The sequence below is a fragment of the Amia ocellicauda genome, chromosome 18 (assembly GCF_036373705.1).
Source record: "Amia ocellicauda isolate fAmiCal2 chromosome 18, fAmiCal2.hap1, whole genome shotgun sequence".
NCBI classification, from domain to species: Eukaryota; Metazoa; Chordata; class Actinopteri; order Amiiformes; family Amiidae; genus Amia; species Amia ocellicauda.
In genome coordinates, this window is record NC_089867.1 from 9,039,422 (window position 1) to 9,062,784 (window position 23,363).

General features: G+C 39.4%; 1 protein-coding gene across 1 annotated transcript in view; it reads right to left on the reverse strand.

The window, feature by feature from the left end:
• The window catches only part of dnah5 (dynein, axonemal, heavy chain 5), a 72,371-nt gene that overhangs the window by 26,602 nt on the left and 22,406 nt on the right, over window positions 1-23,363 (reverse strand). Inside the window, exons 8-44 of the mRNA XM_066690728.1 lie at window positions 21,913-22,026; window positions 21,495-21,602; window positions 21,255-21,377; window positions 20,505-20,720; window positions 20,090-20,116; window positions 19,367-19,474; window positions 19,019-19,104; window positions 18,550-18,871; window positions 17,741-17,947; window positions 17,444-17,615; window positions 16,927-17,072; window positions 16,442-16,616; window positions 15,907-16,155; window positions 15,595-15,788; window positions 15,052-15,145; window positions 14,421-14,563; window positions 13,907-14,108; window positions 13,373-13,608; window positions 12,861-13,079; window positions 12,676-12,738; window positions 12,302-12,540; window positions 11,822-12,062; window positions 11,120-11,319; window positions 10,628-10,781; window positions 10,338-10,501; window positions 9,977-10,133; window positions 9,665-9,877; window positions 9,100-9,324; window positions 8,417-8,589; window positions 7,786-7,964; window positions 5,498-5,685; window positions 4,859-5,053; window positions 4,416-4,550; window positions 3,783-3,890; window positions 3,174-3,327; window positions 2,411-2,557; window positions 318-559 (exon numbers count right to left, since the gene is read on the reverse strand). Coding sequence (XP_066546825.1) covers window positions 318-559; window positions 2,411-2,557; window positions 3,174-3,327; window positions 3,783-3,890; window positions 4,416-4,550; window positions 4,859-5,053; window positions 5,498-5,685; window positions 7,786-7,964; window positions 8,417-8,589; window positions 9,100-9,324; window positions 9,665-9,877; window positions 9,977-10,133; window positions 10,338-10,501; window positions 10,628-10,781; window positions 11,120-11,319; window positions 11,822-12,062; window positions 12,302-12,540; window positions 12,676-12,738; window positions 12,861-13,079; window positions 13,373-13,608; window positions 13,907-14,108; window positions 14,421-14,563; window positions 15,052-15,145; window positions 15,595-15,788; window positions 15,907-16,155; window positions 16,442-16,616; window positions 16,927-17,072; window positions 17,444-17,615; window positions 17,741-17,947; window positions 18,550-18,871; window positions 19,019-19,104; window positions 19,367-19,474; window positions 20,090-20,116; window positions 20,505-20,720; window positions 21,255-21,377; window positions 21,495-21,602; window positions 21,913-22,026 — 6,318 coding nt within the window. The remainder of the gene's footprint in view (window positions 1-317; window positions 560-2,410; window positions 2,558-3,173; window positions 3,328-3,782; window positions 3,891-4,415; window positions 4,551-4,858; window positions 5,054-5,497; window positions 5,686-7,785; window positions 7,965-8,416; window positions 8,590-9,099; window positions 9,325-9,664; window positions 9,878-9,976; window positions 10,134-10,337; window positions 10,502-10,627; window positions 10,782-11,119; window positions 11,320-11,821; window positions 12,063-12,301; window positions 12,541-12,675; window positions 12,739-12,860; window positions 13,080-13,372; window positions 13,609-13,906; window positions 14,109-14,420; window positions 14,564-15,051; window positions 15,146-15,594; window positions 15,789-15,906; window positions 16,156-16,441; window positions 16,617-16,926; window positions 17,073-17,443; window positions 17,616-17,740; window positions 17,948-18,549; window positions 18,872-19,018; window positions 19,105-19,366; window positions 19,475-20,089; window positions 20,117-20,504; window positions 20,721-21,254; window positions 21,378-21,494; window positions 21,603-21,912; window positions 22,027-23,363) is intronic.

Genomic DNA, 23,363 nt, shown 5'->3' on the forward strand with positions numbered 1-23,363 from the left:
TAATCTGCTAACTACGTACTGTCCTATACACTCGCTAAGTCATGAGAGAAAATCCCAGAATGGCTGGGTATAAAGAATTCAAGTGTGCTAGTGTGCTCCTAATGTGTGAAACGTCAATCCCTTTGCCATTAGCAATGCTGAGACCTTAACTCTTAATACATCTCTTTTTTGTGCAGTATTATCCACTGTACCTGGAGTGTATGTTTAACCGAAGATTTTATTTAAGTTTGTAATTATGTAAAGCACTCTAGGAAGCTGCGACATCTTAATGGCATTGCTATTGACCAAAAGGAGGACTGTTGGGTCCAGGATCTCACCTCCAGAATGGGGCTCCAGTTGAGTACAGAGGAACTCATGAAGACCATCCCGTTCCGAGATACCGTGGCCGGTGAGGCGTTGTCAATATTGTGTGGCTCGAAGACAATCTTGCAGTTGGGGGCCATTGGAATACGATCTCCATTGGCCAAGGTAAGGGTCTTGTTATCATCCAGCACCGAGTTGAGATTCTCAATCCAGATGGCGTCCACCGGCCCGTCCAGCACAATCCAAATGTGCTCTCCTGTAGTCCAAGCACATGTAAATCAACAATGGGCCCAATCTCATATTTATTTCCATATGACATTACTAATTCAATGCACTGTTTGTAATTTTTGTAATTACACTTAAGATGGATTCCCATTTACCAATTCTCATAAATAAATAACAGCAACTGCATCTACATATTTGAGTCTTGAAACACCCTTGGGAATCTCAGATGTGATACTAGTTTAATATCTCTATATGCTCTACATGCCTATACCCTCCTATGTTTCTTGTGACATTGTATTAATGTGTTGCTGCTTAATTTGAGGATAATGAGACATTAAAACGACATTAAAGAAAAGCAATAGTGTATCCAATAGGAGTTACTGTATTTAGGTTTTCATGCATCTGTTTTGCTCTTCTCGGGGAAAAATAAAATCAATAAAATAAAAGGAGACAAGTGGTTTTCTTCTTTGCATTTGGAGGTCTCTCGAGTTCTCTGGGGATTAGGCGTACTGCTACCAGATAATTGCTATTCTCTGTCAAACTTCTCAAACTCCAGCTCTTTTATGATGGTGCCTGGGGCTTTTAAAGCTTCAAAGCACACTATGAACAACTGTAGGCTTAGACCAAGTCACACTTCTCGAATAATTAGCATCTCTGGAGAGTAGGAGCTGAGAAAATTAGGTGAGAAGTTTTTATTTTTAAAAAAGCAACCAAAAATGTGTGTTAAGAAGATGCACAATTAATTCCCAAGGAATGATGCATCCCTCCTGTGAATTAATTATGGCTATAAATATATATATATGGGCATGTAACACTTTGTTTTCTTTAATTATGAAATATCACACACTCGCTTCCCTTGCATCAGTGCGCAGACACATTTATGAACGTTTAATTTATGCAATGCCAATTAAAATGCAGGATGGCTGAGGAGGAATGTTTAGGACTGTTTTGCATATGAATGTCTTATGTCTGTAGTTTTTTGCACTTCAAATACAAAATGACAAGGTCTGTTTCAAGATGAGTCATTATTTTTAGTGTATCAATAACCGGTAATAGAAACATATTTATTTTAGGTTTTGTACATTTTCAAATATGTTTTTGAAATGTTCCCTTTAAAATGTTAATTGACGATCAAAATGGTTTTATTTGCCTTAAGAAACACATCAAAATAAATATAGATAATAGTGAATAACCTCTGCTGAAAGTAAATGTAATTCATCAGTTGTATTTTATCCCTAAATACTCATTCAGCACTCAAATGAAACTAATGATCACTTTGCTGGTCCAATTATTATCCCAATCAAACATCAGTTTTATTTTTCTACTACCTTTATGTAGGAAAGATCCACGAAAAAGCCCATTGAGGGTTCAATTGCCAGTAAAAAAAATTTAATTTACATTAACAGCTTAAGCTCCAGGCATATATTTAATTAAGTATTTAATAAACTGACCTATCAATTGAAATACACATTATTATCAAATGAATGCCTTCACAGTTCCAGAAAAACATATTATGCTATATAAGGGTAGGTTTTTAATGTATCTGTTTGGGATAGTATTTGCAGTATTTGAAAAGTAGCATCCAAAATATAAATTCTGATACATGTCACATGTCCTCTTAGCTTTTCATATAATAGGCGGAGCTGTTTCTACCTTCCTTTATACATTTACATCTGTTTTCCTAGCACCACACAATGCTTGAAGCAAAATTTTGCCTTCATCCCATTTTCTCTTTCCATTTTATTCCCCTTTAATCTATCCATGGGAATTTGGAACTTCGTCTGACCTTTATTTTGGTGCTTTTCAACAGTTACATTTTTAAAAAGTTCCCAACAAAAAAGCATAGCCTTTCAAGGACCGTTTAATGTTTGAAGTTCATAACCTTTCTTGGCCCTCAGAGTTTTCCGCCACAAAGTCGAGAAGATGCCATCAGTCCAGTCATTAGTTGCCACATCCAGGCGTCCAAACATCTGAGGAGCGGTTATGGCTTTGGGGTTCATGCGCATCTCTCTGTGAGGCTGCCCGCAGTCTGCACAGATCAAAGCATTTATCAGACATCAAACTCTAGTAGGCATGTTTTCTTCTTCAGTCTTGGTTTAAAGCTTAATAACTACCATTATAGAGCGAGACTGAAAGGGATGTGTTCGTTGAATTTAACAAGTAGTGTAAAATCTGTTTTGTATCAGAAAAGGCTATTTAACATAAAACCAAAGCCAGCAAAAGCAATGGCAAAAACTACTATCCGTCCTTGACTATCATTCCAAAGAGATTTCTGTGAGATTCATTGAATAATTCACTGAAAAGACAAATTTCAATCTGAAGATCAACCTGTAGAATACAAAGCAACATCAAGTATTTGTAAGAATGTTACAGTATCTCCTCTAAAAGATGTATCTGGATGTTTTTATTTAGTTACCAAAAGAAAACAACTGCACTATGTACATTTTATTACTCGTATTCACCTGCATGGACCCGATTATGATTTTCAGAGCATTTTTACCCTTTTATACTATACTTTTTGGAGTGATTCTTGTTGTGCTAAGAACAAAAGCAGGTGCCCAAATATATCATTAGAGAAGCAGCTGTAGTAGTAGTTGTCCTAGTCACAGCTGAAGAAGTGACAGAAATAGCAATATTGTACCTACCTGTCATTGCTCTCATTAAGGTGTGAATGCAGGTAGTTTTTCCAGCCCCGCTTGGTCCTAAAGCCATCATGCCATGTCGGACTCTCTGAGTCTCAAAGAGCTGGATGACTTTTAGCTTCCAAGGAGGATGGCAAATTAAACCAGCTTCTGCCACCTGAATGAATAGTAATCGTGGACAGATAAGAAGAAATAAAAGCCTATATTTCAACACTAAGTCATGATCCTTTTTTAATGTACCTCCTTAATAACAAAGACAGACATACATCAAAGACAAAGATATTTCTTATTCAATCTGAAGAAATAGAAATTAAATATTTTACTTAAATCTATAGACAAATGTTTATGGAAGTATATGATGCATCCTCAACTTTTCAGGTGTTGATACTCTCAGACGGAGACCTTTTGCTGACCTTTTGAGTATTACTCAGTACAGTACAATAATATATATAGTTGAGTGACCAATGATTATTCACTTGTGATTCACATAATTTATTTTTCATTTTGCATTGTTATTTTCAATACCTTCTATAAGTTGAATATGTATTTTTTAATGTTTAGTACATCTGACTGTCATTGTATTATGACTTGGTTCTCATTGACATTACTGACCTGTTTGTCAATAGCTCCTTCCAGTTCTGGGTACCCTGCTTTGTCCAGCTGAATGCCAGGGAAGAGATCTTCAATCAAACTCAAGAAAAGAGGCTCATCTTCATCAATCTGTTCAGGATGAAGACCAATGAAACATGCATAGATAAGCATTCTGAATAACAGGTGAGGTGACAATTTCAAAAGGAGTCTCAGTGTATAAGAAATAGAAAAACATAACTATAGGTTTATATACTTTCCAAAACTGGGATGAATTGTATAAGCTTTTTAATTCGTACATGTAGGAGGGCGGTGAACTCTAGTTTTCTGTCTGAGATGCTGATTATTATATTAAATTAACAGTGTGATGGATATTTCAGGCAGTCAGCCCATGGGAATTATAGGGCAGCAGTTCAATATTAGGAACTGTAGTTTAGTACCCATAAAATTGTGACAAAGCTTGGATAACATACAGGGTAGAGACCATGGCTATTGGAGAAAGCAATACACTTTGGAATATGGAATTAAAATCGAAAGCTCCAGAAATCTACATTCTAGAATCTTGAATTTTTTGAAGAAAATGTATTATTTGTATAATTTAATTTAATTTGCGATTGTCTATTCAAGGGAAATAACGTCAGCTCCAGGCTTATTTACCAGTTTAGACAAATTCATATCCCGTAGCACACGCATGACGATGGTAGACTCCGTATCGCTTGGGTTCGCTCGTTTCGCTGCACCCAGTGTACGCAGCACCGACAAAATATTTCGAAGTCCGAAGTCATAGTGCACCTACAAACCATTGAGAAAAGCAAACAGTGCACAAAATCAAATCATGAATCAAATCAAATCAGAATTCTGAAAGAAAAAATGGAAATATAACCGGTAAATGACGTGACGATCGTTTGTTAACTTGCTTACATAATGCCTGAAAACTGACAGAAATTATAAGTTTTTAATTCTTCTAATCCTGGTACATTAAGAAAACACTACACCAACTGTAATAATATGTGAAGGCTGCATTTTCATAACACAAAATAATATAATAAGCTGATAAGCAATGTTATTTTATTTTTGTATTAAAATAAAAAGCATGTCACCTGTTTAGAGAGCTGCTCTTCGCAAAGCTTGTAGAGTGTGAAGAATTTTCTAGCCAGCTCAATGTTGTCAATAAACCCACAGCTAGCCAGTTTGACTCGAATAATTATCTGTCGATCAGGAACCATCATGGCCACGGAGCGGAAATTGATCTTTAAGTTCTCTGGGAGCTCCTGACGGCCGGCATAGCCTGGATTCTGGTGGTGTCAAAGGAATACAAACATTTGTGTGAAAGCTATAATAAACCTTAAAATGAAGCCAGCAGGCAGTAGACACAGTGGTTCATGGCACGTTCTAAGTGCAAGTCTGACAGATTAAAGATTTGCTACTCGCTAAATTCAATCATTTATCAAATGGCACATCCAAATTAACTCCATTGATTAGGACACTTTATACTAGCCAAGAGTGATGCCCTGTTCCTGCAGATGTAGCTGGAAAAATCTATGAATAATTCTGCCTAATAATTATTTTTATGTGGTGTTTGCAATAAAATGGTTTGCAGCAATCAGTGCCTCCAATCTCTTCTAGTATATGACAAGAACATGCCTACAAATTCTTAGTGGAACGGTGTAAAAATCAGACCAGTTCTGTACTACATTTCCACATGTTTTAAATAAATACTTTAAAACCAGTTTGCAAACCATTGTTAGGAAGATTCCAAACTCCGGATTCATTTCGACATTATCCCCGTCAGTGAAAATGAAGTTCTTCTTTCGCTCTTTCTTGCAGGTTAGAACAATGGCTATCTGCTGAGCGGCTACTGACAGGACGGGAAGGTCAATGCGGTTGAACTCATCGAAGCATCCCCAGGAACCAGACTGAGCGAGGCCTAAAGCATAGCGAAAGAAAAGTCAACGAAAACTGTTAAGAAATCAAAATATGTACTTAACAGCTGCAAAGAACACTAAAGCAGATATGTAGCAGGTTTCTCAATTAAGAAGATAAACCAGGCCAATATCTTTCCTCAAGATCAACAAGTACACAAGCCAGTTATTAGTCGTGCCAGGATAAAACCATACAGTGCATCTGGAAAGTATTCACAGCGCTTCACTTTTTCCACATTTTGTTATGTTACAGCCTTATTCCAAAATGGATTAAATTAATTATTTTCCTCAAAATTCTACAAACAATACCCCATAATGACAACGTGAAAGAAGTTTGTTTGAAATCTTTGCAAATTTATTAAAAATATGAAACAAAAAAAGCACATGTACATAAGTATTCACAGCCTTTGCTCAATACTTTGTTGAAGCACCTTTGGCACCAGTTACAGCCTCAAGTCTTTTTGAGTATGATGCTACAAGCTTGGCACACCTATTTTTGGGCAGTTTCTCCCATTCGTCTTTGCAGGACCTCTCAAGCTCCATCACGTTGGATGGGGAGTGTTGGTGCACAGCCATTTTCAGATATCTCCAGAGATGTTCAATCGGGTTCAAGTCTGGTCTCTGGCTGGGCCACTCAAGGACATTCACAGAGTTGTCCTGTAGAAACTCCTTTGTTATCTTGGCTGTGTGCTTAGGGTCGTTGTCCTGCTGGAAGATGAACCTTCGCCCCAGTCTGAGGTCCAGAGCGCACTGGAGCAGGTTTTCATCAAGGATGTCTCTGTACATTGCTGCATTCATCTTTCCCTCGATCCTGACAAGTCTCCCAGTTCCTGCCGCTGAAAAACATCCCCACAGCATGATGCTGCCACCACCATGCTTCACTGTAGGGATGGTATTGGCCAGGTGATGAGCGGTGCCTGGTTTCCTCCAGACATGACGCTTGCCATTCAGGCCAGAGAGATAAATCTTTGTTTCTCATTGTTGGAGAGTCCTTCAGGTGCCTTTTGGCAAACTCCAGGCGGGCTGTCATGTGCCTTTTACTGAGGAGTGGCTTCCGTCTGGGATCTCTACCATACAGGCCTGATTGGTGGAGTGCTGCAGAGATGGTTGTTCTTCTGGAAGGTTCTCCGCTCTCCACAGAGACACACTGGAGCTCTGTCAGAGTGACCATCAGGTTCTTGGTCACTTCTCCCCCGATCGCTCAGTTTGGCCGGGTGGCCAGCTCTAGGAAGAGTCCTGGTGGTTCCAAACTTCTTCCATTTACGGATGATGGAGGCCACTGTGCTCATTGGGACCTTCAATGCTGCAGACATTTTTCTGTACCCTTCCCCAGATCTGTGCCTCGATACAATCCTGTCTCTGAGGTCTACAGACAATTCCTTGGACTTCATGGCTTGGTTTGTGCTCTGACATGCACTGTTAACTGTGGGACCTTATATAGACAGGTGTGTGCCTTTCCAAATCATGTCCAATCAACTGAATTTACCACAGGTGGACTCCAATCAAGTTGTAGAAACATCTCAAGGATGATCAGTGGAAACAGGACGCACCTGATCTCAATTTTGAGTGTCATGGCAAAGGCTGTGAATACTTATGTACAGGTTCATCTTCCAACAGGACAAGATAACAAAGGAGTGGCTACAGGACAACTCTGTGAATCTCCTTGAGTGGCCCAACCAGAGCCCAGACTTGAACCCGATTGAACATCTCTGGAGAGATCTGAAAATGGCTGTGCACCGACGCTCCCCATCCAACCTGATGGAGCTTGAGAGGTCCTGCAAAGAAGAATGGGAGAAACTGCCCAAAAATAGGTGTGCCAAGCTTGTAGCATCAAAGGTGCTTCAACAAAGTATTGCGCAAAGGCTGTGAATACTTATGTACATGTGCTTTTTTTGTTTTATATTTTTAATAAATTTGCAAAGATTTCAAACAAACTTCTTTCACGTTGTCATTATGGGGTATTGTTTGTAGAATTTTGAGGAAAATCATGAATTTAATCCATTTTGGAATAAGGCTGTAACATCACAAAATGTGGAAAAGTGAAGCGCTGTGAATGCTTTCTGGATGCACTGCACATGATGATCCTTTGCTACAATGTGCTTTACCTTTAAAAATTCTCCCAAGGCCTCTGAAGTCCATCTGGTCAGAACAGTTGAAGACCACCACATATTTGCCCAGGCAGCGGCCCATGTCTTTGGTAGTCTCTGTCTTCCCTGTGCCAGCTGGGCCGGCTGGGGCTCCTCCCATACTCATTCCCAGAGCCTGGGCAAGAGTGATGTAGCACCTGGGACACAATACACACCCTGATGAACACCTATAGAGCTGCCACTGCTAATCATTTGAAATCTGTGGAGGATGTTTCTAACTTTTTTCTGCTAGCAGGGTACTCTCTGGGTCTGAAGTGTGTTTTCCTCCCAGGTTTAGAGAACTGGTATGCGTTAGACTATATTCAAAGGAGAGTTACTCATCCAACACAGCAGCTGCATCAGAGGACGAGGCCTGTCATATTTAGACCAATGCATCATGGTTAGAAATTAATACACTTTAACTCGACTGTGTATCATTTTCCAGCTTACAGTAAGTACAGGTAATTCCCTGGATCATTTCATTCAACTGACAAGCAATCTGTGGAGCTATAATATATCCCTTGGGAAATGTTATTTTTGTTGCAGCAAACTTTATTGTCAATGCCGGTTTGAGTACTTGAGAAGCACTTCACCTGCTCTTTGCAATTACCTGTCAGTGAGCGGAGTAATGACCAGCCTGTCAGTACAACCCAGGAACTCATTCTGGTAGATGAACCCGACATCAGTGATGTTAATTAGCATCTTGTCAGAGTCTTCGTTGAAATAGAAACGGCACTGCTTTAGCCATTCAAAGTCACTGGGGCTCTTGATATGCATCCGACACTGCAATGAGGGAAAAGTGGATGTATACAGAATATCTTTCTCGAGTACAGGTAAGGAGATGCCTGTCTTTTGTTGATGATTCTGGTAAGATACTGCCTTTAGGTCCTGCATTGCTTTGGTTGCAGTCAGGCTGAATTTCATTAAACTTGTGTGAAACAATTGAGGTTGAAATTCCTACAGTGGCACTTTGTTCTGGTACATGCCATTTTATACATTTGCCTATTCCTCTTTATGGTATTTTTGATGCACCACCTTTCAGCAAGCTATAGAGGTTATGATACATGCACATTTGTGGAAATTAAAAAAACTATTAACAGGATAACACCCATAAACCACAGAAAATTACAGACACCAGCATGATTTGGCATTAAAAAGAACAGAGGGAATATAACAAGCATAGGAGATTGCAAAGAGATTTAATTCTATCCTGTTTTCACAGACAAAGAGATGTCCCTCTGCTTCTGCCGATTAAGACTTCTCAGGACCGGCTTGACTGCTGATGTCACTCACCAGGTCATCAAAGATATCCCTCTGGTGCACATGAATAGTGATGAGCGTCTCATATTTGATGCGCTCCACTGAACTGAGGTCCTTCGTTGTCATGTCAATTAGGGTGTTCAACAGCTCTAGGAATGACTGATTGGTCTTTGTCATAATCTTCCGGTCATATCTAGCATTTGTCAGAGCCTCCTCTGAATCTCTTGTCCAGATCATTTGGATTCCAAGCAAACCGATCTGAATTCAAAAACAACTTGTTACACCTGGAAAAATGTACAATGACTTTGCTCCTTAAGTTCTTACATTGAAATCTGAAACCCATTCAGGTCTTCGGGAGTATTATTCTTCTCAAATTACAACAGACAGAAAATCTGTAAAAATAAGTGGTCTGAGAGGAAGCAAAGACATAATTTTGTAACTGATTACTATTATTTGTAATTTCTGCAGTTTACCACCTGCTTTGTAGCACACACTGTGATGCTTTGATTTATACATTTGAACAGATTCTGCTGTAAATTTTGGGGAGTTATCTCTAAGTGTGAAATTAGACCTGAAAAAAAAAAGAAAGGCTGGATACCTGAGCAGGGAAGTAATTGAGGAACTCTATGAGCTGGAAACTGGAGTCCTGGATGCTAACAGCTGCTTGGCGAATCACAAGGTGCAAGGACCTCTGGGATTCCTTCAGAAGAGCATTGAGCCACACCTCCACATTGCCCTCAGCCATCACTGGCCTATCAAGTTCAACCATCTCCTCTTCTCGAGAACAAATGGCAAGGATTCGGTCATATACCTTTAAGACAGAACATGAGATGGCCATTTTGTCAAGCCCCAGAGCTTAAGTTAAGCCTTCAAAACACACCAGGGTCAGGGAGTGGTAAGTGTCACTTACCTTATCATGGAACCGAACTGATTTTATGTTATCAAAGACATTCAGAAGATGAGCCTGAATGGTGTGAGAGTCTGAAGCCTGCCCCAGTATTTCAAGAAGAGCTGGATCAGACACAAAGAAAAACCGAGGGAAAAGGAGACGTTTCTTTTCAAGGTAGCTAAAAAAAAATAAGAACGAAAAAAAATTGATATTAAAAAAGGCAATGAAAAGTGGCTCAAGTAGAAAACTCATCTTTCAACGCAATTTTCTATAATATAACATGCTGATTGGAAATGTATTTATTCAGTAGTTCTAAATAGACATAATTTTTCTGTTAAACAAAATCAAATAATGGGGAAGGTCACAGTTCTCCCCAGCTTACCCTGTGAGAGATTTCTGGCAGATTTCAAGTTGCTCTAATAAGTGTGGCAGCAGCTGCCCCATGGTTTCATCTCCCACACAGCACTGCACAACATTGGGCATCTCGTGGGCTCGTGTCATTATCTTCACCCACGATTTGTCAATATTGGAGAATCTCTTTGCCTCCTGCAGGTGAGAAAAAGCATGTGATTGATTTTGGAAAGAAAATTCTTGACATCACTTCAATTCCATTGGATTGTATTGGTGTACCAAAACAAATAATAGTAATAATAACAACATTGCTTTTCTTACCTTAGGAAGCTGCTTTGCTATGTCTCCACCAACAAACACAGCCTCCAAATAAATCCACAGGTTTTGAACAGTCATCCAGTTCTCTATGATATCTGTAGTGTTAGAAAGGTTCTGCACCCATTTTTGAATCTGTGCCTTAAATGGAGTGTTGTATCTACGGTGGTCAAAAAATGGGAAACAGTTGGTTCAGTGCATATATACAGTTTAAACTCATATTAACTGAAGGTTTTAGATTGGGAAACAAAAACGATAAACAGCTAAACTGTAAAGAAAATGTTTAATGTACCATTACTTCACTTGATACGTCATCATCAGACAGGCTTCTGAACTTTGATTCCCCACAAAAACAAATATCCTTGCAAAACCTCAAATCTAGGGCAAAAAGTAGCAATTTTTCACACTCTAACTACACACTGTTCAATTATCCATCAGTATGTATTGTTTGGTTTTTTTAAAACAATAAAACATTCCTTTTCATCCACAATTCGTTACCTGTTGCTCATCAGTGAACCCAAAACCATTAAGCTGTCCTCCATGTTGGCTATGATCTCGGAGGTGCTGTCTCCTCTTAATAGCAGCTCGCCTCTGGTTTTAAAGTTGGCAAACGTGAAAGTCTTGTTGTCCCACTCTGCGATCACCTGCTTCAGTTTCTGTTCGATATCCCGTTCCTTCACAGCACTGATACATATGTCCTAGTCCACATAAAAGGCCAATTAGAGTAACAAACCACATATAACAAAACTATGCAAGTACTATCTCCGTAATTCTTGGCATCCTAATCTCGATCCTTTTTCCCTTGGCAGTAACATCTGTAGAGCGTGCTGTTCAAAGCTTTCTCTATGTCATTCTGGTACATCAAATAATTTTGCACTATCAAAGACTTTCTTTTGATATAAAACACCTCTACTAGGCATCGGATGGCCTGTACTCATTATATCTCGGAGGCGGATCCTGATTCCAAAAGCTTTTAATGTGCCGTTGGTATGGATTCCAACATGAATGTATAACATTCTGTGTTTTTTTACTGTATTCATAATGCATAGCTTGTTTGTATTTTTACCCTTGTAAGATGTCTTTGATTAAAGGCATTTGTCAGATAAACCAATTAACTAATGCATCAATAAAAACAAAACACACAGTGTCAAAACATTATTAAAAAAAAGTGTTAGAGCAAATAATAGTTCAACACCTTACCTCTATCTCTTCTTTACACTTTAAAAGGGGAGCTTCCATTATATTTCTAAGCTTGAAAGTGTCACTTTCCACATCAAAGCTGTGACCTGTCACTTCCGTAATTCTTTTCCAGTGGCGATTCATCATGGCCTTGTTGGTCATTAGCTCCAGCAGAGGGCAGCACTCATTAAAATCATCAATGGTCTTCTTGAGGTCAAGAAAGGCCTGCCACTCTTTCAAAGCCCGGGGTAGCTTGCGGCATCTATGGGAATCCAAAGGAAGGCCAAGGTTTATTCTTCACAGCTTTTGTTTATATAAAGCATTGCGATGTTACTGAAACAGGGGACACTAAAACCATAAACCAAATATACTAAAAGCAAATGTGGCTGGGGCTGCAAAGGACATAGTTCAGGGCTTTTATTTTTAACTTTAACTTTAGGAGAAAATAAAATGGGTGGGAAAAAACAAAACATTCTTAAACATGACCAAAGGCAGACTTACCGAGTCTGAAAATCTAACAACTCGTTATTGATTTTCTCGATGTTAATGTCGGACCACAGGATGTCATAGTAGCCGTTCACAGTGTCAATGACACTGTTGTAGAGGCCATAAAGCTTTTGTAGAAGGGTCAGCTGCTTTTTGATTTCCAGCAGCTGGGGGTGCTGTGTCACAGGTAGGCCAAACAACTCCTCACCACCAGTGTAGGTGTTGTATTTGCGATACAAATTGTCAAAGCGATTCTGTCAGGACAGTAACAATAAGAACATTTCATTAATAGGATGTATAGCTTTTGTCATATGCTCCAACATCTAAACAGGGATGTGGGATTTCATATAGGTTTTATCTCAAAGCAATAATGATTCAGTTTGACATACCTGAAACATAATGAGCCTGTCACTTGCATCTTGAGGTGCCAAACCAACAACCATTGGACCATCCTGCAAAATATAGGGTATATTTTTAAGTTGGTAGACAAGCTGAAATTAGTACTAAAGGGACTATATCTGAAGATCAGAGTGAGGAGAAGTAGATGATGGTGTTTAGTCATCCTGCTACATACCTTGTCATAGTCATCGTAAAAGTGACCGCAGTCTTCCACGAAAGTCTGCACATTACTGATGAGCTCCCCTCTGAAGTTGGGCTGCAGAGACACAAGTTCATTCTGCACCTCTGTGCCCCTGACCAACAGCTTCTCCCAGGTGTATCGCAGGGTGTCCACCTTCTCTGCCTCTTCTTTTGCCACCAGAAGGTCATACTTATTGAGCATGGCATAAGACTCCTGCCAGACAGAAGATCAGATTACCAAAAATTGGACCTGGCATTCAATAGCAACACCATTGTGATACATTTGAGAAAAAATACAGAAACTAAACAAGATGTGTGGGGTGGGGGGTGCACAAGTGACAATAAGATTACAAAAGTAAAACTAAAACTAAAACAATCATGTTAATTCTCAAACATAACTTAGGCAGTTTGTTATGCCTACATTATTTTTATTTTACAGAAGAAATCATACCGGATTTGTAACAATGGGGATTTAAAAGGTAATCTAGCAAATAGAAGACTGCTTACCTCTATTGGAGTAACCTGGAAATCAATGGAAATCTGATGCTCTCTTATTTCCTTCAGGGCAGCCATGGCTATTCTGATGTCATCTAAATCCTTAATCTGTCGGTTCAGTTTCTTTCCGGCTTCTTCCACAAAAGTAAAGATGTTCTCCATCTCAGTCCTGTACTTCCTATTGCAGTGGCGCCCAAAGTCCACCATCCAAGCTTTGGTCTCTGCAGTTAGAGCCATCTTCAGATCAGCTAGAAAATTAATAATACATTGAGCATCAATATACACAATTCACAATTCATCATCAAGAGTCCCAAAGAGATTGTATGATCTAAAAAGGTATTTTAGCCTGTGTCCCTGGAGCGAAAGGTCCAAGTCCTATCAATATCCATGACATATACTTCCAAATGGGTAATGTCACCTTTTGCACAAAATTGCACTATAACATGCTCTCATCATTTAGGCACAATCTCTCTTTAGAATACATACAATTGATGTGATGATATACCACTGGGAAATAAATTCTAAAAGCTATTATGATGGCATTACCTGTGTAAAGTGCCAGGGCTCCAACAGTTACAAACTCTGGCTCAGCATTGATCTCCAGCTCTAAGTCTCTGTAGTACAGGATCTGAGATTCAAATTCAGATAACAGAGGGCTCCCCTTGATGAAATTCTCAATGGTTTCTTCTCTCTCTTTTTGCCAGATGTGGTGATATGAGCTGAAGCGATCTAGGGCCGTCATAACCTCCTGGCGAGTGAATGGAGATAAGTTTGGTGAAAAAAGCAAAATATACCAATACAGCTTAGGTTCTGATCACCTTCACAATTTTATTCTAAAATTACACACACATTTTTCATAATAAAAGCTGAAAAAGTCTTGCTTGGGTTGCAAAGCCAGCATTAAACCAATTAAACAAAATTTTCAATGAGTCTAATATCAGCATTTTTGCCTCCAAAATGTCTAGCAACAGAAAGACACAATCAATAATGTTCTACTTCACATCTTTTATGTGTTTTTTGGCTTTGCTTTTTATAGGATTTAGCTCTCCGGTAAGGTTACCTTTTTAGTTGAATTAATGGATGTGCTCAAGACAGACATCAGCTTCACAATTTCCTTGTTTTCAGACACACTCTTGTAATAGTTTCTGGCTTGAAAGGGGATAGCGTGATTCATGGAGGCAGAGAAGTCAGATGTACTGCAATCTGGAGAGAGAGACTCAACTCAGACACCACACTGAAAGCAAATTGCACCTTGGGGGGAATAAGCAGAGGCAAAAATGAAAGATACTAATTCCATCAGTAAGAGAAAAATAACTCAAAGTATATGGAGCTGACAAAGGAGATGTTATCCGGAATAAAGTATTTATTAGGTTCTACAGAAATGGTTCAATATATGATCGGAAATGGACCAAAAATGATATTTCAGACTGTAAAAAGTGTCCACAAATACAAAAGAAGAAAGATGTATCACTTTTCTTCTCAACATCAGTTTGTATTAGACCACAAAATAAATAAACTAGTGTGTCTCTTTAAAAAAAATTGCTTTGTTTTTCAGTATTATTTTACAACCAGCCACTTCAAAAGTTTTCAAAATGACTTTCATAATAACAACAACTCCTCACAGATCTCTTCCTGTTATTCTCTTTAAAACCTGTTCAAAAGTGAATGAAGCTGTCAAGCTGCCATCATACCAGCAACACTTCTGTACGTAGCTTCCCCATCCTCAGAGTCGCTGTCTCTGCTGTCTCGTTTCAGGGCGGCTATCCGTCTTTCACTCATCTTCCTCTGCACGACACATAACAAAGACATGGGTATGTGGGCTTCAACAATGCTTTGGGGTACGATTTCTATATTATAATTTATTTATATACAAATAATACAGCAGAGCAAGAAGAGATATTCGCAAGGCTTTAAACAAGTGGATTTCCAGTATGTTGTCCACCAAAATACAAAAACAAAAAAGTCCCCATATGAGAGTACAGTATAAGTAAAGAGCAAATACATTTCATAGGGTACAATGGGGCATAGGGTTGTACTGGATTTGCAGGAAGAGTAGCTGCATCATGAGAACTGATTACAGAATAATCACGACACCTGCACTCAGTGTCTCCTTTGAACATATCTCCTTTGTTCTCCACAATTCGAATGCTTTCCATTACACTGTCGTTAAAGCAAGGATCCTAGAAATTAAGTTTAAGAGTAACGAGGGAAGGGAGGATGTTGGACAGCCAAACCTTGGAGATCCTTTCTTTGCTCCACTGGCCCACACCCTTGCTGACACTGACGACGCACTCGACAGCTCGGTTCAGGGCCTGCTGAACTTCATCCAGGGCGGGCACCATGCTGATGTTCGGGATCGCCAGGGTGATGCTAGTCCTGAAGATGGGCTGGCAAGTGCTTTTCAGTTTGTTTGCTGAATCGCCATTGGCTTTTGAGTTAATATAAAGATACAGTCAATTAAAGACCTTGGCAAGTTCACAGCATCCAAAGTTGTTCTACTGAAACAGGTGTTGACATGGGGAACAAAAAGATAACACATGGCTTACCCAGGAAGTGGATCATGGAGGAGGTGTGGATGCGTTTGCGCAGGGTCTCCAGGGTGTTGCGCGTGACCCTGAGCAGAGCTTCCACGTTGCGGTGGCTGAAGTGAGAAAGGAGTTCCTGTGCTTCCTCCTCCAGGATCTCCATCATGTCTTTCTTCTTCTTTCTCTTGGCAGGTGGGGAGGGAGGTCCCGTGCTTCCTGGGTTGGTGCTGCGAGACAGGAGCCGGCTTTCCAACTTCCCCTCATGTTCAACTGATCACCGGGTGAAAGAAAACCACTACAGGTCACTTTCAATACAGCCAGGCTAGTCTTAAGTCTTGATTTGAGACCATTTCTGTTCCTGTTGTGAGTTGGGTTACTCATTATTTTGACATTGGAAATCAAAATTTAAAAACAATATGTCATTTCTTTCCATGAACTTGACATGTTATAAATCTACCATGTTCTATAAATCGTCAAAAATCAATCAAAAGTCGAATTCACCACTGCTATATTTCATATATTTTTTAAGTGCCTCCTCAACATAACAATTCCATACCTTCGCCCTCTTCATTGTCAAGTTTACTGTCAGTTCTGCTTTCATCAATGAATTTCTCTTCTTCCTCCTTGTGTTGGGGTTCGAAATCCAGCAGCATGTTAATGAGCTCGTTGGCTGCTTCTTCGACCAGGGAGCTTTTAGTGTGTAAACTCTGAGCACCATTGATGCACAGCTCCTGGAATAGTGTGGGTAATTCAAAGGAAATACAGTCAGTTCACATTTTTCAGACTAGAACAGTTTCCTATCATGGTGATGGCAACTGATTAAATTGGAGATGATAGCTGAATTCCAGCAATACCAATGTGTATCCTTGCCAGAACTGCTCAACCATGAAGTGTATGCTTCAATTTATATACAAAATAATGAGAATAGTATATTGAAGGACCAATGTCAAGCAAATAGTGACAGTTAGTAGAGCAAGGCAGGCCAAGGTTGCCCTAATTGTTTCTTGGCTTGTGGTTAAAACTCCTCATGTAACCATTCACCTTTGTCATCTGGAAAAACTCATCACAAGTGAATGGCTCGTCTTCTGGCAGTTTACAGAGCAGCGCTGTGCTCATTTCCTGCAGAACAGCCTCAATCCGGAACTCCACCAGATCATTCACACGGTCCACGAGAAGCTCCAAGTCAGCTGTGAATAGTTTTCATAAAGTCAAAAAATCTGGCCAGGTAGATTTTATGTTTATATCATTTAGATTAAAAGCAGAAAGAAGTCTTAAATCCCCCCTTGATTGTGCACTTCTGTACCCAAGGGTAACCAACAAGAAAGGAAATCTAATCTATACTATATACAACAAATATCCATAATTTATATACCAACCATTTCAATTATTCCTTTTCACAAATTGTATTACTGGACTGCCTCCCTCCACCTTCAAAACCCAGTGTTTTTTGCTTTTTTTGGAAACAGTACATTTGGGAGTCTCTGGTGATATGAGGATTGTTTGGTGTTTCCATATTCATGCATCCTTAAGCTCATTTTTCTTTTGTGTTATTGCTTACCTAGTGCAGAGATGATTCCATTTATATATTTTTCAATGTTTAAGGAAGTCCAGTTGAGGGACGTTAAACCTGGTTGTATGGCTTCATCCACCTTAGCTAAATGGGGCACAACAAGCTGTTCATAGGCAGTGTGGATTTTTGACCTCACTCTGGTGTTCTCTGCAAGAACCATCTGTGGAAGAGCACACAAGCTATCTTCAGCATCCAGTGAACACACTATTAACACCAGACAACAAGAAATAACTAGCGCCTAGTAACGCTTTTAACTGAACCATCACTCGTTATAGGAGTGGTCACCTGTAGTTTGTTGTAGTTCTTCTTAAAGAGGTCCTGTTTTTGCTGAAGGGTGGCAGCAAACGGAGGAATTTCAAGACCCATTTTAGTCATGCAGTCCGTCTCCCGAATTAAAGTGAGTATTTGGGGGTCAAAGTTCACAAACAAATGGCTGGTTTCGGGGGATTTTACCAGAAGGGATGCTTGGAGGCCTGCTTTAGCAATCTCAATCTGTGGAAAGAAAAAAACAAATCCAAGATTCTTTATGTAAGCTCTTTATGATTAACTGTATTCTTCCAACACAACAAATAACTCTTGTCCTTTATTGCTTCTTTATCTAGTGGAAATGGGGCACTTTATAATAACTGCTCTGATATTGCTTATGTTTTATTTCTGTTTTATGTACATTTTTAGTGCTTCTCGTTGATTCTCATAGTGTTTTATTCTGACCATTTGCAAATCATAAAACATAAAAAACAAAATCTAATTTGTGTGAAAACTGCAGTGCACAATGTGACACCGTTTCCTTTCCCCTGAAATCTTCCTTAGACCCAGGCATTTTGAGCTGCTGTTACCTGGAATCTGCAAATTGCATGCAAAGTATTAACAAAAAGCACCTAACCAAAATCAAACGCACCAGTACGTACAGCAATCCAAAATGAACCACTGTGCTGGATCACAGTGTACCACAGCTGATTCTCAGAAGAAACTATTTCCATTAACTATGTTTAGGGATTCCATATACAACCTACAATATACAGCTACAGATCAAGAACAAGAAGAACCAAATCAAAAAAAGAACAGAAAATTCTCATGATGAGTTTTAGAGTCACCTGTGTGAGCCATCCTCTATGGTACAGGACCTCAAATTCCAGCAACACCTTTGCCACCTTATTGTAGTTGCGGATTATACGCTTGGCTTCGGGAGTTTGCAAAACACCGGCTTGCTGCTGGAAGAGATCCATGGGCTCCTGGATGCGACGGAACAGCTGACGGGACCACAGGATCTTCCCCGCAATGGGCGGCAGGTCACGCGCAATGGGAGGCTCGCTCTTCTGCTTGGTGTAGATCTTGGACACCATCTCTATGTCCCGGCTGTAGTTTTGAAGGATCTTCTGGTATTTGGCATCAATGCCCAGTTCTGGAATGCCAAGCCTGTTGGAGCCATTAGACGTAATTAGACGAGAGACTCGAGCTGGCAAAAACTCAGCACAAAAGCAACCACACATCAGAGATAAATATTTTAATAGACGATCATGTTCACGCATATATAAAACATTCATAGCTAAAGAATTAAAATACCTTTTGAATTTATTGAGAACATTCAAGGCTCTGTGAGTATTCTGAATTTTGTCAAATGTGTTATCCATGAATGCCTTCAGCTGATTCTGGAATTAGAAAAAAGACACAGATTTACACTGAAATTGAGCAAAGTACAAAATCCTGCAATTCTATTTAATATAACAGCAAAAGATAAGTTACATAATCAGACATCTGTCTTAGTATGACATAGCGCATTAAAGCTCAATTTCTGTAAGTTGTATAGATGCACACTGAGATTATTCTTACAGTTATGATCAAGATTGAGTGAATGTCTTTAGGGACAGATTAGCTGTTCTTTCTAAACCAGTTCCCTAGTGAGATACTTACATGGAGCTCGTTTGTACTTTTACAAAACTCATCATAATCCTGATCGAAATCAGTTTTCCTCTGATCCAGGAAATTGTATTGTTTTTTCTTCATACTCAACACAATGCCCTGAAATCCAATAAAGGTGTTAAAGCTCTTAATTTTTATTTGAAAGTAAATAATTCAGGTGTATATCAACAAAGAAGTGTTTGTGTTATATAAACATTTAGATCAAGCTGTATTCAAATCGTTTTTTCTTCAGGACCTGGTAGGAAAGAGACACAAGTGTTTTTATTACCTTTTTAATAGTCCCATATGCAACAAACTATTGAACTCAGGTAGCAGAACAAAAGCAGTGTTCAAACATCTGTAATGGGATGGATTAGCTGGCACCTAATTAATTAAATGAACTTATACACTAAGAAATTATACACAGAAAAGTGGCTAGAAATTGAAATATACTGTAAGACCAACATGTGTTCACCAAACGTAAGTAAACACACACAATGCAAAAGCAACACAAATGGACAGACCATGCACATCAATACACCACCCATCTGTGGAGGCGTCAAGACTTTCTCTAAGCCTGACCATTTTTTAACAGTGTTAACCATGCAGTGAACAATACAGGTTAGACATCATTGAAATGAATACCCATACATGGTTATCCCCACATGCTGACAATAATATTTCTGTTAATCATGCATTGAATGGAGGAAAACAAAGGTGGGGATGATAGATTACCTCCCATTTTTCCTGCATTTCTGCAGTCTGCACAGAGAGGGGAAGAGAATTCAAAACACTGACGTTACTGCTCTGATACAAAACATCGTCCCTATAAAGTTGGGCTGACTTGTCAATGCCTGTGACTTCAGTAGACTGAAAAGAGGTATCATCCCCGGGTTAGAGAATGAAACCAAGACTCTACCTTATTAATACAAACAGACTCGGGATCATTCTTATCTGATGTAGGTGTCTTTTTAAATAGTAGATAATGTCACTTTCACCAACAGCCTGGCACTCCGACAAAGCTTTCAAAATCTCTCAAATACGGCTTGCCTGTAGGGTATCATCTCAGTTATTACTTCTCTCTTGCACTTTCATATTTAAATGGCACTCCGTCGCACTTTTTCTCACAGAAAGCATCAAAGGCATCTACCTGGAACTTGGTTGACATTGTTTCCAGCCCCTCCATCTTGGAGTCCTGCAGGGCGGAGTATGTCGTGATGCTGTGAAACATACTGAGAATTTTGTTGAGGCGCCGCTGAAAGGTGTCAAATTTCCCAAAGATGTACATCTCACTGAAATCAAACTGCCTCTCGGAGGGGTCCTGCTCCAGTTTCTCTTTGGTCTTGTGGAAGCAGCGCTGGTACTCCTAACACAGGAAAACCACAAAGAGCAAAAACATTGTTATAATGCATCTTTTGCAAACAGATTGTTTTTGTGGTATCTCAGGGGTTGTTTGTGCCTATTTCGTATTAATGACAGATCCCAGTAGCTCCAATTCGTTTTTCCTCTTCTAAGATCTTTATGTTTGTCCATCATGTAAAGAGCTCAACCCCCTATTAATGCCACTATAGCAATTCACATCAAACAAGTAGTGGAGACTGAAACATGCTGTGAAACCTAACCATCTATTAAGATCACATTTCTTACTTGATTAACAGTAGTTGATATGTAACCAATTAGCAGAGTTTCAAGGGAGACGGGTTGGCAGATACCTTCCACTCCACACTTGCTTTTTTAAAGTATTTTTTTATGCCTCTTTTTTATTCAGCAAATGTTTTAAAATCATGATGTACTTATTTAAGCAAGCCACAGCACTACAGATGCTCTCTGTTTTATTACTGTTAAATTCACTGATAGGAAAATAAAAAACAGCTGGGTGCAACACAATTCATTATCATACCTCATTTAAGCGAATAGCAGCTTTGAGTTTCTCAGAAACTATGTCCTGGGGCTGATCCCATATTGTGGCAGTTCCATTGCTTGTAATGTAGGCTTTGCATGCTGTTATCATTTGGTTTGTTACCTGCAGGGGAAAAATACATAAATAAATGTATAAATAAATAAATAAAATTGCATTTTAAATAGGAATTCGACATATTCAACCTAATGAGAGAGAAAGGTGATGACAAGCTTCACTTACTTTCACAAACAATGACGTGATCTTTTCCGAGGTGTTGTAGTACCGTGAAATACTGTGAATCATGCGGATGGTGTTAATGAGACCTGGAATAGCCTCAACCATTGAAACCTAAAAACAGATTCATGAGAATTTATTTTAATGAAATCGCACACAGTGACAGGAAAAAATGTGGTGCTATGTGTTATTGATATGCTTTATATAGAGGAGTATTAACTAAGCATTTTACATCAGAAAATACTTGTTTTGACTGACTTGTATTCAGAGAATATAACCACAAGTTTACAGAAACAGTATTTTATGTTCCAATGAAAAGGGTCAATGTCAGAACCAAACCATACCTGTGCCTGATCTCACTTATTGTAAGTGTATATAGATTCACAGATTAGTAGTTACAATCAAACACTAGAAGTTTTCTCACCGGGTCACTGTTGTACAGTGGATCGCAGAATTTCTCCAGCGTATACAGGTACTTCACATTGTCCTTGGCTTCATTGGCTGAGTCTGTGATGCGCGTGTCCAACTCACGCCAGGTCTAATAGTTTGAACATACAAACAGAAACACAGTGGAGTGACAATAATACCTTAAATACCTTCCCTAAAAGCTTCAATTAGAGCATGTGTAATACAAGGATGTCTGAGAGTCAAGGACAGGTAAGTAGAGAGGTTTTAATGTTAGTATGAGCACAGCATACTAAATGGAAAACTCGAAGAATGGCTCTGAATGGCTCTGGCACAAAGCTTTCCTTATCACAAAATATTTTTGAGAGGGACTGAAGGAGTTGAGGGTTTTGTTTGTTTTCCTGTACCCCGGAACTGTACATAATAAAATAACTGTGCTTTGTATCATATATATATATATATACACTCACCTAAAGGATTATTAGGAACACCATACTAATACTGTGTTTGACCCCCTTTCGCCTTCAGAACTGCCTTAATTCTACATGGCATTGATTCAACAAGGTGCTGAAAGCATTCTTTAGAAATGTTGGCCCATATTGATAGGATAGCATCTTGCAGTTGATGGAGATTTGTGGGATGCACATCCAGGGCACGAAGCTCCTATTCCACCACATCCCAAAGATGCTCTATTGGGTTGAGATCTGGTGACTGTGGGGGCCAGTTTAGTACAGTGAACTCATTGTCATGTTCAAGAAACCAATTTGAAATGATTCGACCTTTGTGACATGGTGCATTATCCTGCTGGAAGTAGCCATCAGAGGATGGGTACATGGTGGTCATAAAGGGATGGACATGGTCAGAAACAATGCTCAGGTAGGCCATGGCATTTAAACGATGCCCAATTGGCACTAAGGGGCCTAAAGTGTGCCAAGAAAACATCCCCCACACCATTACACCACCACCACCAGCCTGCACAGTGGTAACAAGGCATGATGGATCCATGTTCTCATTCTGTTTACGCCAAATTCTGACTCTACCATCTGAATGTCTCAACAGAAATCGAGACTCATCAGACCAGGCAACATTTTTCCAGTCTTCAACTGTCCAATTTTGGTGAGCTTGTGCAAATTGTAGCCTCTTTTTCCTATTTGTAGTGGAGATGAGTGGTACCCGGTGGGGTCTTCCGCTATTGTAGCCCATCCACCTCAAGGTTGTACGTGTTGTGGCTTCACAAATGCTTTGCTGCATACCTCGGTTGTAACGAGTGGTTATTTTAGTCAAAGTTGCTCTTCTATCAGCTTGAATCAGTCGGCCCATTCTCCTCTGACCTCTAGCATCAACAAGGCATTTTCGCTCACAAGACTGCCGCATACTGGATGGTTTTCCCTTTTCACACCATTATTTGTAATCCCTAGAAATGGTTGTGCGTGAAAATCCCAGTAACTGAGCAGATTGTGAAATACTCAG